Source organism: Psammomys obesus, unplaced genomic scaffold (genome assembly GCF_907164565.1).
Source record: "Psammomys obesus unplaced genomic scaffold, mPsaObe1.curated_primary_1811, whole genome shotgun sequence".
Lineage (NCBI taxonomy): Eukaryota > Metazoa > Chordata > Mammalia > Rodentia > Muridae > Psammomys > Psammomys obesus.
Window position 1 is genome coordinate 494,343 of NW_026585895.1, and position 16,934 is coordinate 511,276.

A 16,934-nucleotide genomic window follows, 5' to 3' on the forward strand; every position below is an offset into this window, starting at 1 on the left:
TTTTCTCAAAGAACCAGCTCTTGGTTTCATTGATTCTTTGAATTGTTTTATTTGTTTCTAATTGATTGATTTCAGCCCTGAGTTTGATTATTTCCAGCCATCTACTCCTTTTTGGTGTGTCTGCTTCTTCTTTTTCTAGGGTTTTTAAGTGGGCCATTAAGTTGCTTGAATGAGCTGTCTTGAATTTCTTCTTGAAGGCACTTAGTGCTATGAACTTTCCTCTTAGCACTGCTTTCATTGTGTCCCACAAGTTTGGGTATGTTGTGTCTTCATTTTCATTGAGTTCTAGAAAGGCTTTAATTTCTTTCTTTATTTCTTCCCTGACCCAGCTGTCATTTAGTAACAAGTTGTTCAGTTTCCATGTGTGTGTAGGCTTTTTGCTATTTCTGTTATTGTTGAAGTCCAGCTTTATTCCATGGTGATCAGACAGGATACAAGGGATTATTTCAGTCTTCTTGTATCTGTTGAGGCTTGCTTTGTGACAAACTATATGGTCTATTTTAGAGAAGGTTCCATGAGGTGCTGAGAAGAAGGTAAATTCTTTTGTGTTTGGGTGTAAAGTTCTGTAAATGTCTGTGAGGTCCATTTGATTCATGACCTCTGTCAGAGATATTGTTTCTTTGTTTAATTTCTGTTTTGTTGACCTGTCCTTTGTTGAGAGTGGGGTGTTGAAGTCTCCCACTATTAATGTGTGGGGATCTATATGTGGTTTAATGTTTATCAATGTTTCTTTTACAAATTTGGGTGCTCTTGTATTTGAGGCATAGATGTTCAGGATTGTGATGTCTTCCTGGTGGAATTTTCCCTTGATGAGTATGAAGTGTCCTTCCTCATCTCTTTTTATTAATTTTGGTTGAAAGTCTATTTTATCAGATATTAGAATGGCTACTCCTGCTTGTTTCTTGGGTCCATTTGCTTGGAAAGTCATCTTCCAACCTTTTACCCTCAGGTAATATCTATCTTTGTGTCTTAGGTGTGTTTCTTGTATGCAACAGATTGCTGGGTTTTGTTTACGTATCCATTCTGTTAATCTGTGTCTTTTTACTGGAGAGTTGAGTCCATTGATGTTGAGAGAGATTAATGACCAGTGGCTGTTAGATCCTTTGATGTTGATGTTGGCTGTGTTCATAAGGTTGTGTGCTTGGTTGCTTTTTGTTTTGCTGTAGTAAGGTTAATTATTTCTTGTGTTTTCTTGACAGAAGTTAATTTTCTTTGGTTTTATTTTCCCTTCCAGTGTCTTCTGTAATGCTGGATTTTTGTGTAGGTATTGTTATAATTTCTTTTTTTCATTGAATATCTTGTTTTCTCTGTCTATGAGGACTGAGAGTTTTACAGGGTATAGTAGCCTGGGTTGACATCTGTGTTCTGTTAGGGTCTGCATGATATCTGTCCAGGCCCTTCTGGCTTTCATAGTTTCTGTTGAAAAGTCAGGTGTGATTCTAATGGGTTTGAGGTTATATGTTACTTGGCCTTTTTCCCTTGCAGCTTTTAGTATTTTTTCTTTATTCTGTATACTTACTGTTTTGATTATTATGTAGTGGGAGGATTTTCTTTTCTGGTCAAATTTGTTGGGTGTTCTGTAGGCCTCATGTATCCTTATTGGCTTTTCCTTTAACTTGGGGAAATTTTCTTCAATGATTTTGTTGAAAATATTTTCTGGGCCTTGGAGAAGGGAGTCTTCTTTTTCCTCTATTCCTAGTATTCTTAGATTTTGTCTTTTCATATTGTCTTGGATTTCTTGGACGGTCTGTGTCAGAAATTTTTTGGATTTAACATTTTCTTTGACAGATACGTCGATTTCTTCCATTGTATCTTCTACACCTGAGATTCTTTCTTCCATTCCTTGTATTCTGTTGGTTATGCTTACCTCTGTAGTCCCTGTTTTCTTCCCTAAATTCTTCCTCTCCATTATTTCCTCCATTTGTGTTTTCTTTAATTTTTCTAGTTCTATCTTCAGGTCTTGAGTTGTTTTGTTTACTTCCTTCACCTGTCTGCTTGTATTTTCCTCTTTTTCTTTTAGTTCCTTCAGCTTTATCTCTTTTATTTCTTTCAGTGATTTAATTATTTCTTCTCTGAAGGCCACAAGCTGTTTGGCTGCATCTTCCCGTATTTCTTCACAGATGGCCCTAATCTGCTTGTCTTTATCTTCCTCCATTTCTTTACGGATAGCCATGATCTGTTTGGTTTTATCTTCCTCTAATTCTTTACGTATTTTATTTGTTTCCTCTATTATCCTCTTCATCAACATAGATGTAAGGTCATCTTCTTGATTTTCTATTATGCTGCATTGTCCAGGGTTGTTCGCCCCTGGATGGCTGGGTTCTGGAGATGCCATATTGCTCTGTCTTTTGTTGGTTGAGCTTTTACGCTGACCTCTACCCATTGGGCTGATTTAGGTGTTGGTGGTTAGTTTCTGTGCTTCCTGGAGTCCTGACGTAGGGAGTATCCCCTTGGCCGGAAGATGATTTTTCCTGAAGGAGTCCTTCTCTGCTTTTTGGTTATGGTCACTGTATGGCCAGTGTTTCTCAGGAGTTGCCACTGCTCACCTTAGGTTTATAGCCCTGAGTAGTAGCTGTGGTCTATGTTAGGCAGGGGGGAATCTCCTCTTACCCATAGAATTTCTCAAGACAGCTGCCCCACTGCTGGGTTTCTTGTTATAAATTTAGTGTGCTGCTGCTCACTAAATTTCCATGTACAGTCCTCTTGAAGAAACTGCTGATTCCCTAGCTGTGGGGTTTTCTCCCAACAGGGAAACTCAGTCTGTTATCCTGGGGCGCACAGTTCTGTCCTGGAAAGTGGGAGGTGCACTCAGCAAGTCTCTGGGCCAGAGGCTGATTGCTCTGCTCTGGACCTGGAGAATGTGCACCTAGGTTGAGTTGGCGCCTGGGGGCACTGTTCTGGTCTGGAGGCTGGGTGCCTCACTCTGGACCTGAAGCTGTGTGTCTCTGTCTGGGATGGCAGCTGCAGGCACTGCTCTGGTCCAGATGCTGTGGGTGTAGCCCTCTTGAAGGACCAGGGATTCCCAGTTTTGACAGTCTAGCTAGGAATAACTGGTTGATCCTTGGCACAGTATCTGAGGGCTGCTGTAATGGCTCTCTGGCTTTTGTAGGTCTGAGGATGCAGCTCTGTGTCCCAGTGCCCTAGGGGAACTCAATAATGGAGGCAGAGCACAGCGCTCCTGCCTGCACTAGAGTCTGCGTGAGTCCAGGAAGTGTTTTGGTGCTGGGTGTCCTAAGCGTTAGAGCTGCTGACCCCCTCTGCTGGGGGTTTCCTCCTGCCAGGGACACGCAGTCTGGTGCCCTGGTGCCCTGGTGCCCACAGTTCTATCTGAGGCGGTGAATCAGGCGCCTGTGTCCCAGCTCTGGATCCATACTGGCTCTTGGGGCACCCGCGGAACCCGAGTCTTTTCCAGGGGATGTCTGGGTAACCTGAGGTCGGTTCCAATTGTTTCCTGCTCCGTGGGGTTATCTCTAGACTGTGAAATCCAGTCTATGGTGTTGTGGGCCCACAGTTCAGTCTGGGACCGTGACCAGATTGTGCTGGCGGGTAGCTCTGGGCTGGCGACCAAGCGCCTGGCGGAACTGGGATCTCTTCTGCGGTTTAGCCGGGTGAGTTAAAGCTGATTGAATCCCCCACCGTGGGGTATCCTCTCACCTGTGAAACTCAATCACTTGTGTTTTATGGCTGCGAGTTCTGATTGCTGGTCACTGTGCCAATCCTGCTGTGCTGCTCCTTAGAATGAGAGTCCTCCCGGCGCCGCCATCTTGCCCCCAAAATGTTACTTTTTAATCAAATAGTGATGTATGCCGTTCTTATTTAGTAGAAGAAAAGCTTCTGCAAACTCCTTGAAAGTAGTATCTCAGGGATTCTGTTTGAATTTTAACAGACATTTGCTGTGGTTTAAATACTTGTTTCTTTTTAGTATGTTTCCGGTCGAGTAGAATTACATCACTTTCCCTTCCATCCCTTTCCCTATTACATCCCTTTCCCATCTCTCCTATGCTCAAGCTGTTAGCCTCTTCATGACTATCATGTTTATTACTGTTGTATATGTATGTACATATATCATGCATGTATAATGCCTATGCATACATATTATCATGCTGAGACTGTTTTTGTTATTTGTGTGTATATAATTTCAGGCCTGAGCACTCTGCATTTGACAACAAATAAGAGCCATCAGATCAAGGAAAGGCTAGTTCTTCTTACAGAAGTAAATAGTTGTGTATGGGTGAGACTCTTAGTCTCTTGAAAGGAGACTAAGATACAGTTCTCACCTTCCAGTTTCCTCTGGGAGAGAGCAGCATTGTCTCCTGATATGTTGCTTGCCCAGATGTGCTGACTCAAACAGTCTTAGGAAAACAGCTGGCTCAGTCACAGACTGTCTCGTCAATCACAGACGACTGGTATAGCTAAGTGAATAACCAGGATAAACGTTCTGACTGCATGAACTAATGACCTAGGACATTTTTATACAGACCCATAAATAAAACAACCACAGCCTCAGATCTCAGACATTCAGTTTCTTCCCAGTGTCACCCTATTCCAGAGTCGTATCCTCCTCTTAACATGAGTACACATGCTGGAGCCTGAGGCTTTCAGGTCAGTCTCTACCATGCAGGCCTCTCCACCTTGATGTTCTTGTTCAGTACCTGAGCGTTTTTTGTTTTCTTTCATTTTGTTTTTACCAGGTTTGTTTATGTGTCTACCTGTTGGACTCACACACTCATCAAATGACTATTTCAATTCCAGTCATTGATGAGTTAATTTTGTCATATATTACATTAAAATCAATATATACATTGAAAAATAGAATTCTTTTAATTGTTTTATGTAGTTAAAGAACAATTACATCATTTCTTCCCTCCTTCCTCCAAATACTCTTAGGCCCCTTCCCAACTCACTCCCAAATACATGGTCCCATTTTAATCAATTATATATACATACGTACGTGTGTGTGTGTGTGTATGTGTGTGTGTGTGTGTGTGTGTGTGTGTGTGTTTGTATGGTTGAAAACACTTTCTCCATATTAACACCTTGGCAAAAACATACCATTTTAAGGACTGAAAACTGATTGTTATTGTGTTGGAACCTGAAATTGAAATTTTATAAGTCAGTATAAACTTGGAGGAAAGTTGTTACAGAGACAAAAAAAAACAAAATACCAACTATATACAAATTTTAGAATCATTAGGATCAAATTATGCAAGCGAAAAATTGCAATAATATTATAAATTTAATCACATTATTAAATTATTACAGTTATTGTTGGTGCTGCTTGTTTTCAGAGTAACATTCATTCAAAGTCATAACTATTACAAACCCATAGTGGAAGTCATTTTAATTAAAATATTCAAATGTTCTATTGCAAAAAGAAAAGAAGAAATTCATGCAGGGTAGGACTGTAGGAATTAATGAAATAACACTAACCTCTAAGTTTAATTTAAAAATACTACTAAATGAAGTTCATAAAGTTTTTTTTTAAGTAGAAGTACAAGTGTGATTAAAAATGGGTTAATTCTTCAAAGAAATTAAAATAACTTTTTCTGATAAGAAATTATGGGTTCATGAACTCAGTGGGTGGCCCTTTGATCACCTCACCCTGGTGGGGGAGCAGCCTTGACAGACCACAGAGGAAGACATTGCAGCCAGTCCTGATGAGACCTGATAGGCTAGGGTCAGATGGGAGGGGAGGAGGACCTGCTTTATCAGTAGTCTGGAGGAAGAGCATGTGAGGAGAAGAGACAGGGAGGGTGGGATTGGGAGGAAATGAGGGAGGGGGACTAGAAAGTGAATAAACTATAATTAATATAAAAATAGAAGTTAAAAAAATTATGGGTGGGATGGAAATGAAGCAGACATTGTACTTATACAATATTTGACAATTAAAACTATATGTATACTTATTCATCAATAATTTTAAAATTATAAAGTAGAACTAATTTCAGTCATTTGTGTACAAGCATAGAAAACAATCTGCCAAAACACAATATAATAAAATCTGTGTGTTTGATACTCAGTCCATCAAGAGAGACCATATCATGTTGTAGAAACATGCAGACTGATTTGATTATGATCTTTCCTAAGAACAAAGCATATCCACCACTATACTATTCATCTGGTGTGGTTTGCTTTAGAATTCTACCGTGTCTTACGACCATGTCGCCATTACCTTAAATGTTGATTGGAATCACAACAAAGGAAAAATAATATGCCAAAAAGAAAACAAATGGTTGTGATAAAAAGAGAAGTTACACCTATGAATTCTAGCATAATTCATCTTCCTGAAGTAGCCACAAATTTAAAGGGATGGAAAACAAAGTTTCACTATGCAGACTGTGTAAAGATTATAAAAGAAGTATTGAATGAAAAGAGAGGCAAATACACCATATAAAATTTTATAAACAAAATTTTAAAAGTTTCTGTTTTAGAAAAGAATTAAACCCATGCAATCCTCTATTCCCTATTTTCTTGCCCTACTTTAATTTTCTGTCAGTATTATTTCTGAAACTTTAAGAAAATAATAATCATTAAAAAAAAACCTGCCATTGGTGACAAAAAAAAAAAAAAAGATTGTTGTTGTTGGGGTTTTTTTTTAGAAAAAGGCATTTTTCCGTGACAGTTCTTTGCTTATTGCATCTTTCACATCTTTATTCCTCAAGCTGTAAATCATAGGGTTCAGCATGGGAATGACTGTGGTATAAAACACAGCCACCATTTTGCCTTGTTCCACAGATTCTTCGGAAGTGGGTCTGAGATACATGAAGAAGAGAGTTGCATAGAATACGGTGACAGCTGTCAAATGGGAGCCACAGGTGGAAAAAGCTTTGTGCTTGCCTTCTGTAGAGCTGATCCTCAGAATAGCAGGAAAAATATACAGGTAGGAGGTGAGAATGATGAGCAGGGAGAGGGAGAGGTTGAATCCAGCTACAATGTACATGGAGGTTTCTTTGCGGTAAGTGTCAGAACAAGCCAGCTTGATCAGAGGTGGGTCAGCACAGTAGAAGTGATTGATTTCATTGTGGCCACAGAAAGCCAGAGTGTATGTCCACATGGTCTCCATCAGCCCGGTGAGTGCTCCATACACATAAGGCACAGTGACAAGGGACCGGCAGACGCTCTGGGACATCTTGCCACCATAGAGCAGAGGGTTGCAGATGGCCATATACCGATCAAAGGCCATCAGAGCCAGGATGTAGAACTCAACGTGGACCAAGGCAATGAAGAGGTAACACTGGACCAAGCACGCAGAATAGGAAATAGTTTTCCTCTCTGAAATGAAAATCTGGAGCATCTTTGGGGTCACGTTGGAAGAGAAGCACACATCCACAAAGGACAAGTGGCTCAGGAAAAAGTACATGGGTGTGTGCAGCCTGGCATTGGCCTGGATGAGCAGGATCATCCCCAGGTTGCCTACCACTGTGACCATATAGACCACCAGAAACAGCACGAAAAGGAGAAGCTGAAGCTCCACACGGCTAGTAAGTCCCAGAAGGATGAACTCAGTCACTGAGGTGAAGTTTCTCCTCATGCTGGCCTGAAAAGAGAAATGAAAATTTTATGTCAGAATAGACATTCCATAAGAGAGCAACATTTAAATTTTCCTTAGAATTGTTTCCTCACCTCTTTTGCATATTTATTTACTTTTCCTTTTTTGCTTTTTTAAATTTTTTTTCATAATTTGTTCATTATATATCCCAATTGAAGCCCCTCCCTCGACTTCTTCCAGGCCATACCTCCCTCCCTCTCCCTACTCCCCTATCACTTTCCCCTACTCCACTGAAAGAGGAGTTCTCCTCCTTTGCCATCTGCCCATAGCTTGTTCAGTCTCATCAGGACTGCCTGGGTCTCTCACTGCCAGGTCTAAGTGATCGTAGAGCAGGCAACCTAGTTCATGACAGAGGCAGAACCTGTTCCCCTTACTTAGGATTCCACGTGGAGATTGAGCTGCTAATCAGCTACATCTGAGCAGGGCATCTAGGTCCTCTCCATGAGTTCATCAGTCTCTTGCAAGACTCCCCGGGCTCAGATATTTTAGCTTTGTTGGTCTCTTTGTGGGGCTCCTGCCCCTTCATGTCCTTCTATCTCAACCCCCCTTCTTCCATGAGACTCCCCGCGCTCTGCCCAAAGTTTGTCTGTGAGTCTGTATACCTGTTTAGATTCCCTCATTCGGTGGAGCCTTTCAGAGAACCCTCTATATCACCCTTTCTTCCCTATCTATTTTTAAGTAGACTCTAGTGTTTTAAACACTAGCAAGCACACATTACCTACTGAGTCTCTGCCCATTTGAAATTCTAGTCCTTTAAATTTAGTTTGTATTTTTGTCTCAAAGTATACACATTTTAGTCTAATTTAGAATTCTTACCTATCTCCTTTTCTGCTTTTTATTCTTTACTTTTAAACTTCATATAAATTTCTCATTCTAATATTTTCCACTCATTATATACAGACAAATGAATTTTACCACTTGTGAGATTTTTCAGATGAGTTTACTCAGAGGAGGAATGAGCACAAGACACTGACTGGTAACACTGAACCAGACCATGCCATGTATGTAAAATCTTTAATGTTCTATGCATAAAGCTTCCAAATGATAGCGTTAAATCATTTTACATCTTTATAAAGCATGAAAGATCAATTTGTTATATTTCCTAATTAGAAAAATACCCTAAATGAACAATTAATTACAAGTCCCACGTTTATGGTTTTGGAAAACTTGATAGCATTTTTTCAGTTTCCTCAGTAAAAATCATACAGACTAATTATTCAAATATCAGACTTGGGTTGTGACATAGAAGTGACTCAGTTCAGGATGTTCATCTACATTTCCAAAAGTAAATGGATGACCACTAATAACTAAAATTTGGGATTTCAGAGCCTGGGTCAGACAATCAACTTCACATCATAATCATATACATATAGCATCTCAAAGAAAGAACTGGTCATAAAAATAGTTCTTGGGGAGAGAAAAACAAAACTTAAAGAAACAAAACATAAAACAAACAAATGACAATTCTCCCTGTTTTCATTTATTCTTAATCTGGATTTGCTAATGAGATCTGACTGAAAAGATGAAATTCAGTCAGAAACTTTAATCGACTTCTCGGGCATAGGCTTGCTTTGCTATTTCTCTCTCACTCTCTCTCAATAGAGATCAGTGTCTGTACTTGCATGTAAATATCAGTACCTATCTTACAGAGAGAGAGAGAGAGAGAAGTATTGATATCAATTTTATTTCAGTATTTAGTATTTAAGAAATGGCCTGTATATATCATACAGCCTGGCCTTAAATTCACAATTTTCCTCTCAGGCATGTGACTATTTGTTCAGTATTTAAAACACACATTCTTAGATCTTGATCATTAGTACCATACATACACACAGATAAGTCAAAACAAACCTTATTCTATTGTAATTATCTAGCCATACACTACTTTTGTGAATAAATGCTCGCATTCCATGAAAAGCAAAACAAGAGCAATGGCTTATATTTTCTAACAACTTACCTATAAAGAACTATGGAAGTAAGAAAAATAAATGGGCCTTCAAGGCTAATAATCAAGGAAGATGTTTGCTTATATATACCTATAAGGTGAAGGTGTTTTTCCCCTTACACCATTAAAAATAGAAAAAAAAAAAGTCATCAATCCCTCCAATTACAAGTCCCTAAAGACAGCTCACGTAGATCAAACCAGGGGTTTAGGAAGAACTGGAGCATCTCTTCAGGGACCTCAGCTGTGTTGGGAAGAGCCTAAACCCACTGTGCTGCGTGACCTGGTACTGTGTGATCAAACAAGCAGCGTTAGTGCAGGGAACACACGTCCCTTTCAAAATGACCATGGTGAGGCCATTTTAGCTTTTTTGGTTTTGTCTGCTTATTTTATATTTTTAAGTGGTTAGAAAATGCAAAAACAAGTGAATGAAAATGGAGAAATGTGAAATAAGTTCAATTAATTGAGGAAACCTCTTTAATTCATTATTTTCCTAGGCTATCCGGTATATTCACAGTCATTGAATTTGACTGCTGCTTTGTATTCTTAATCTGTATGACTTGTAAAGCAACACAGTTTTATAAACACCATACTTAGCACTTTCTTAAGATTAATATTGATGGAAACTCATTAAATCTTAAATCTACCTTCAAACCATTTTCATGAAATGCTGAGCTATAGAAAAGACAGTCAGTTTCCTTCAGCTGTTAGGCGCACTAGCTCAGAAAGGAAACCACGAAAGACATTGTTAGCTCATCTCCTTTCCTGAGTAAATATCCACAATTTACTCAATTTCATGGGTCAACATCATTGCACATTTACCTATAGATAAACAAGCAAAATAAAAAGAGCATGTAAATTGAAGTAGCTAGCTCTATGGTTCACCAACTCAATGTACAAGAGAAGAGCGTGAGCATTTTATTTAGAATAAGAACCTAGTCCATAGATAGTGTTTCTCACATTCAAGTAAATTACCTTACAAACATGCCGATACTCTATCTTCTAGGTTATTTTTGACTTAAACAAACTGACAGTCACCTGCCTATTGTAATTATGCATCCCATGGTTGGGATAACCACAAGAAAATTTACTGGGAGTTAAAACCCCTCCATTCCCATAACTTGAATTAGTTCCTACCAACTGGAGGGTCACAGTGTCCTCTTGGATTTCCTGGAAATAGTGTTAACAAATAAGAGCCAGAGTACAGCGAAATGCAATGCTCTCTCCTGGCGATAACATGGCTGTTGACACTATGATCTCACAGTATCTGTGTTATTTACCAAAGATCTACACATGATCAATCCAGGAAAAGTTGTGGTTTCAACTGTTTCCAGCCTCCTCACCTTTCTCAGGAGGGATTGGCAGTGGGTTGCTTCTGGATGATGGAGACGCATTTCTTCATGGAAGGTTTAACAACTGGTGCACTGCCCCTCCTCCAGGGGATTGCCCACACCCACGGACACACAGCATCTCTAACTGAACCTACTGATAATTAGACACAAGTGAAACTGGGAGGGCAGTGACCTGGAAGGATTTGGAATTGGAATATAAAAGTAAAAATTATCATATGTGGTTGCACACAATTTCTAAAGTTTTTGGAAAAAAAAAAGAAAAATATTAGAGGGCTTCAGATTTTTCTGTCCTTGTTCACAAACTAAAACTGATTTCAGCTTTTTCTGTTACTCTTGGTTCACAAGTGAGAGAACCAGTGTGGGCATTCCTCCCATGCTACAGATCTTGTACCTTCTATTCTTACTGTTGTGATCAATTTACAACAAAATCATGAAGAGAAAAATACTTTATTTTGGCTTATGGTCCAGAAGATACAGTTCATTGTGGCTTATTCTTTCGGCTGAAGCAGTTCATCAAGCTGTGGTATCAGAAGTGTGAGGCGGTTGATTACTTTCCTTGGACAGGAAACCGAGCAAGACCAATGCCAGTGCTCAGGTTGCTTTTTCTTTCCTTTGAGTCTGGGATCCCAGCGCAGGGAATGGTGCCACCTGCATTTAAGGTTGTTTTTCCCTCTCCAATTAATTCAGCCTCGACATTCAGGTTTGTAAAAATGATATTATTTTTTCCTCTGTTCATTTGGCAGCTCAAAAACCACAAATGCAGAAAAGAGATAGTATCTCAGTGTTGCCTACAGAGTAGAAAAGTCCCCATATTTTAGTAAAATATGTATCTCTGGCTTCTATGTGCTCCTTGACACATTCTGAATGACAACATGGTCTCTGTTAAAAGCTAGTTTTATTTGGTCTGAAGCCACTAGGTGGCAAAACACAATGATTCTCTCCATTAGTGGCTCTAAAGAAAACAACTAGGCTATTTCATAATTCAGTTTGCAATAAACACATTGGCAGTAGCAGCCAGATAAATGTGAAATACTCTGGAAAGCAAATGGTCAGGAGAATGTGATTGAGGGGGAAAAAGTTAAGAAGACCTACAGAACCAACAAATCTGGACAGGGCAGAGGAGCAGAGGGGCATCATGGAGCAGACGCAGGCTCAGATGTAGCCAGTAGACAGCTCAGTCCTCATGTGGGATACCCTAGTAAGGGGAGCAGAGGCTGTCTCTGAAATAGACTCTGGTGCATGTTCCTTGATCACTTTCCCAAGGTTGAGGTGGCCTTATCTGGACACAGAGGAAGAGTATGCAGGCAGTCCTGAAAAGACTTGATAGTCTGTGGCCAGTTAGTAAGGGAGGAGGGCTCTGCCTTTCTGAGGACTAGGGGGAGGGAGGGGGGAAGAGGGAGGAAGGGTGTTTCTGGAAGGAGACAAAGGAGAGCTTACCATCCTTTAGGATGTAAAATGAATAAATAAAATAATAATAAAAGATAGAGACAGAGACAGAGAACTGCAGGGGCTATAATAGCACAGGCCTGTAATCCCAACACTTGGGAGGTAGAAGAAAGCAGATCTCTGGGTTCAAGGCAAGTGTAGTCTAAAAAGCAAGTTCTAAGACAGTCAAAACTTTACAAAGAAACACTATCTCAAATCTCGCCCCCTAAAAATAAAATAAGGAGGAGGAGTAGAAGGAGGAGGAAGAAAAAAGGAGAGGAGAGAACCAACTCCTGCAACTTCTCCTCCATACACACAAATACCCACACACACAACTAAACAGAAATAATGATTTTAAAATGTATGTTGTTTCTCTTCTTCATATGTGTATGTATGAATACGTGCAAATGTTTTCACATGTCAATTAGTTCCATGAAAATATTGGGCATGAAAAGTATATTAAGCTTATATTATTATACAGTCCATTAGTGAACCCTACACTGTGTCTTTACAGTGTAAGCTTAAAGCTTACATAGACACTAAGATCTGAAACAATAGGAATAATAATGGGAATGGGATGTGAAGGGTCTGTTTAGATATCAGTGTATGCAGGCTTGTTAGGAAAATCCATCAAACTAGTAAATATTTTAAAATTCTTTTTATGTGTGTTTTAGCAGAATGAATTAACAATATGGCATTCAAAGTAAGATATTTTAATTATGTCATTGGGCATGAATAATTGTGTGACTTAATATAGAATAAACACACTAAAATGTCACTCTATGTGTAGCATTGAGCAGAAATAAACTCCTGGGTAGTTGTAAAGAAAATTTTGAAAAGCAATAAAGAAAGAATATTTCTATTGAAAGGAATAAAGATATTCTGCAGTTTTCTCTTTTCCATTGATAACCAAATCAACAGATGCATAGCGACGCTCCAATACCTGCCTGTTGAAACATAACAAGTTTGCATCTTAGTCAGAGAGTTGGCTTCCATAGAAGAAGAGTGAATTGACATTTCTTCCACTGCTTAAATGCGTGGACAATTCTATGTTATAAGCCAAGCAAACTGTACTGTCTGCTTTTATTCTCCTTATAATGTTACAATTTCTACAAAATAAACTACCCCAAGATGCCTCACAAATCCACATGACACTAGAAGCAATGCATATCATATGATGAGACTTAGTAAACACTGGTTATCTTTGCTTAGAACGCAGAACAGCAAATTTAGCAGAAACACACACACACAAAATGCTTTCTTTACCATAAAAATACTTACAAAAGAAGGAAGACATCTCATTCTAAAAATATAAATCATTCTACTCATGGTACAGAACAACAGTAGATCACATTTAAACTGTGGTACAATTATCAAATTTTTGGTTGATCCTGAAAAAAAATTAGATTAGTAAAGAAAAAATAAGGAAAGACATGAAAGGTACTTGGCTCCAGAGATGTGAAATGTCACTAGTTAATTCTATTAAAAATACATAAAGACACGAGATATCCATAACATTTGTGGAAACCCTTCTTTGCCTGACTGAAGAGTCAATGTGTAATATCTGGAAAGGTTGCTCAGTGGTTAACAAACACCTTTTTTTTGGTCTAGGAGATGACATGACTGACATAAGTTCTCAGCAACTACATGATGGCTCACAACCAACTATACCTCTAGATACAGGAGATCTGGTATCCTTTTCCTATGACAGATATATACACATGTGATATAGATAGATAGATAGATAGATAGATAGATAGATAGATAGATAGATAGATAGATGATAGATAGATAGATGATAGATAGATAGATAGATAGATAGATATAGAGATATGTATGTATATAAACATAGGTACAATAGAGGAAGGAAAGGAAGAAAAGAAATGCTGCAGTTAAATTATAATTTCAAAAAATAAAAATAAATCTTTGAGGCTGGAGATCTGACATAAGAGTATTAAAAGCACTGGCTTCTCTTCCAGAGGACGCAGTTTGATTCCCAACACACTTATGGCAGCTCACAATTATTTTTAGTTCCAAGGGGTTTTGTTCCCTCTTCTGATCTCTCAGTACACCAGGCACACACGTGTTAAACCTCCCCCCCACACAAACACAAAATAAACAGACAAACCTTGGAATCTTTAAAGACATAAGTTAATATCTAAAGAGAGAATCATATGGAAGCTCTGGCATTCTGCTTGGCAAAGAAGTGTTTTGCTGAAAATCCTTCTTACAAGTAGAAAGAAGTAAATGAATGGCAGGGGTCAAAACTGGAGGTGAAGAAGTGAGACTAGAAGCACCCCCACTGAGAGTCCTGAAACATACCAGAGAGAAACTCCTGCAAGGTAACAGCTCTGCCCTGCAGTATGTGTTTTGCCAATTTTATGCCTATACTCAGAAACATAATTACACATTTGTTGGTAGTTATATAAATATATTTTTCTAAAAGCTTTTAAAACTGTTAATAGTCAGTCTGAAAGTTAAGAATGGAAGATAAGGATGGAAGACAGAAATAGTTCATTCTTTTACTCTGTACATTTATATTAAGATTGGGTGTTTTACTGTAACAAATATTCAATTTTTATAATGTAAAACTAATATATACAAACACATGAATATAAAAGTGTATAACAGGAGAACAAACTTTTCACATGTGTTGCACTTTGGCATAGTATGTAACGTGTTTATCTTTTGCATTTATGTATTATATATTTTGTTGTAAGAATATAACTTTTCATCTTGTGTATAAAGTGAATTTATGCAAAAAAAAGTTGGGTGTCATTTTCATAAAAAGCTTTTATTTGATTTTAAAGTTAAAATGATTTTACTTTGAAAGAACATTTTTTCTGACCAGCTTCCAAAAAGCATGTTTCACATCCTTATTCCTCAGACTATAAATGATGGGGTTGAGCATGGGGCTTACAAAAGTGTAGAACACTGCAATGATTTTGGACTGCTCCACTGACTTGTCTGTGGGCGGTCTAACATACATGCAGAACAGAGTCCCGTAAAACACCGTCACTGCCACCAGATGAGACCCACAGGTGGAAAAGGCTTTGCGCCTACCTTCAGCAGAACGCATCCTCAGGATGGCAATGAGAATGAAGAGGTAGGAGATGAGGATTATGAGCAGGGAATTGGAGAGGTTAAATCCTGCTACCACAAACATAGATGTTTCCTTAATGAACGTGTCAGAACAGGATAGCCTGATGAGAGGAGGGTCAGCACAGTAGAAGTGGTTGATGATATTGGAGCCACAGAAGGTCAAGCGATATGTCCACATGGTTTCCATCAGGCCACTAAGGAAGCCATAGATATAGGGACCAGCAATCAGACGAATACATACGCCTTTGGACATCTTACTGCTGTAAAGCAAAGGGTTACAGATGGCCATGTACCTGTCATAGGCCATCACAGCTAGCATATAATATTCAGTAATCACCATAGCAATGAAAAAGTAACACTGGACTAAACAAGCTGCATAAGAAATGGTTTTCTTCTCTGATAAAAAGTTCACCAGCATCTTGGGAGTCACATTGGTAGAATAGCACAAATCCAAGCAAGACAAGCTGGCAAGAAAGTAGTACATAGGGGTATGCAGACGTGAATTTACCCTGATCAACATCATCATGCCAAGATTTCCTCCCACAGTGACCAAATAGATCACCAGGAAGAGCACAAAAAGTATAGGCTGTAGCTCTGGACGATCTGTTAATCCCAAGAGAATAAATTCAGTCACCATGGAGTAATTGCCTCTGACCATTTTCTTAGGTGTCAGCATGTTCACTTAGATGGATTAAAGAGAGGTAAATGAGATGCATGTTAGATGTTTTCTCTTTTTCTCCCTATTTTGCTACCTCCCTCTTATTATTCACACTCACACAGCTATTGCTAAGGTCTGAGAATATCAGAGCTAGCACACTAGATTTTCAAATCTTAAAAATAATTAAACACAAACACAAAGATTTTCTTTAAATAGCTCTGCATGTGTGTGCATGCACTGCCGAGAACATGAGTATCATGTGTAAGCCGCACATACGAGTGGGTCAGGACAAGCTTGGGTGTTGGTGCTTGCCTCCCATCTTGTTTGGGGTGGAGTTTCAGCACCTCTTGTTCTTAAATGCCCTCACAAGCTTGCTCCTCAGGATTCTGCTGTCTCTACTTCCCGTACCAACATAAGAACGCTGAGATTGCAGTCACTTGCTGCCACAGCCAGCTTAAATACGTTCTAGAGGATTCCTGTCTTTATGTGTGTGGTATAGGGGCAAAGGCAGGTGCTTTACACAATGAGTGGTCCCAGCCAGAGCTGGTATTCTTAAGCAGATGGCAAATAGCCCCTAATAGCTGACAGCAAAAGGGCAGGTCATTCCTACCCAGAGAAGATCCCAAGTTACCAAATTCCTTCAGTATGAGGGAGGGAATCATGATCTAATAATAGCCCAAACTGTAATTGCAAATTATATAAATAATTATACATTATACACATTAATAATTGCCCAATTGAGATAAACTTCCAAATACACTTTATAGTTTGCTATGAAACAAGATTCCCCTTCTTAAAAAATTAGAGAAGATTTTTCCAGTGACTGTGTGCATATCTAGAAGCCTCATTTTAGAGAATTTATTCCCTTTGTGTTTGAAAGAAAGAAAAAAAAAGTAAGGAAGGAAA

The 16,934-nt window shown here is 38.9% G+C and overlaps 2 protein-coding genes across 2 annotated transcripts; both read right to left on the reverse strand.

Annotated features, from left to right (window-relative positions):
- Positions 1-6,595: 6,595 nt before the first annotated feature.
- On the reverse strand, positions 6,596-7,531 carry LOC129671428 (olfactory receptor 5M8-like). Its single transcript, XM_055600399.1, has one exon. It carries the CDS (start codon positions 7,529-7,531, stop codon positions 6,596-6,598), a length of 936 nt encoding a protein of 311 aa, XP_055456374.1.
- Positions 7,532-15,089: 7,558 nt separating this feature from the next.
- LOC129671494 (olfactory receptor 1030) lies at positions 15,090-16,046 on the reverse strand. Its single transcript, XM_055600517.1, has one exon. It carries the CDS (start codon positions 16,044-16,046, stop codon positions 15,090-15,092), a length of 957 nt encoding a protein of 318 aa, XP_055456492.1.
- Between the last annotated feature and the right edge of the window lie 888 nt (positions 16,047-16,934).

Coding starts and splice junctions, on each gene's coding strand:
- LOC129671428 (XM_055600399.1), bottom strand. CDS start 7,531: ATGAGGAGAAACTTCACCTCAGTGACTGAGTTCATCCTTCTGGGACTT.
- LOC129671494 (XM_055600517.1), bottom strand. CDS start 16,046: ATGCTGACACCTAAGAAAATGGTCAGAGGCAATTACTCCATGGTGACT.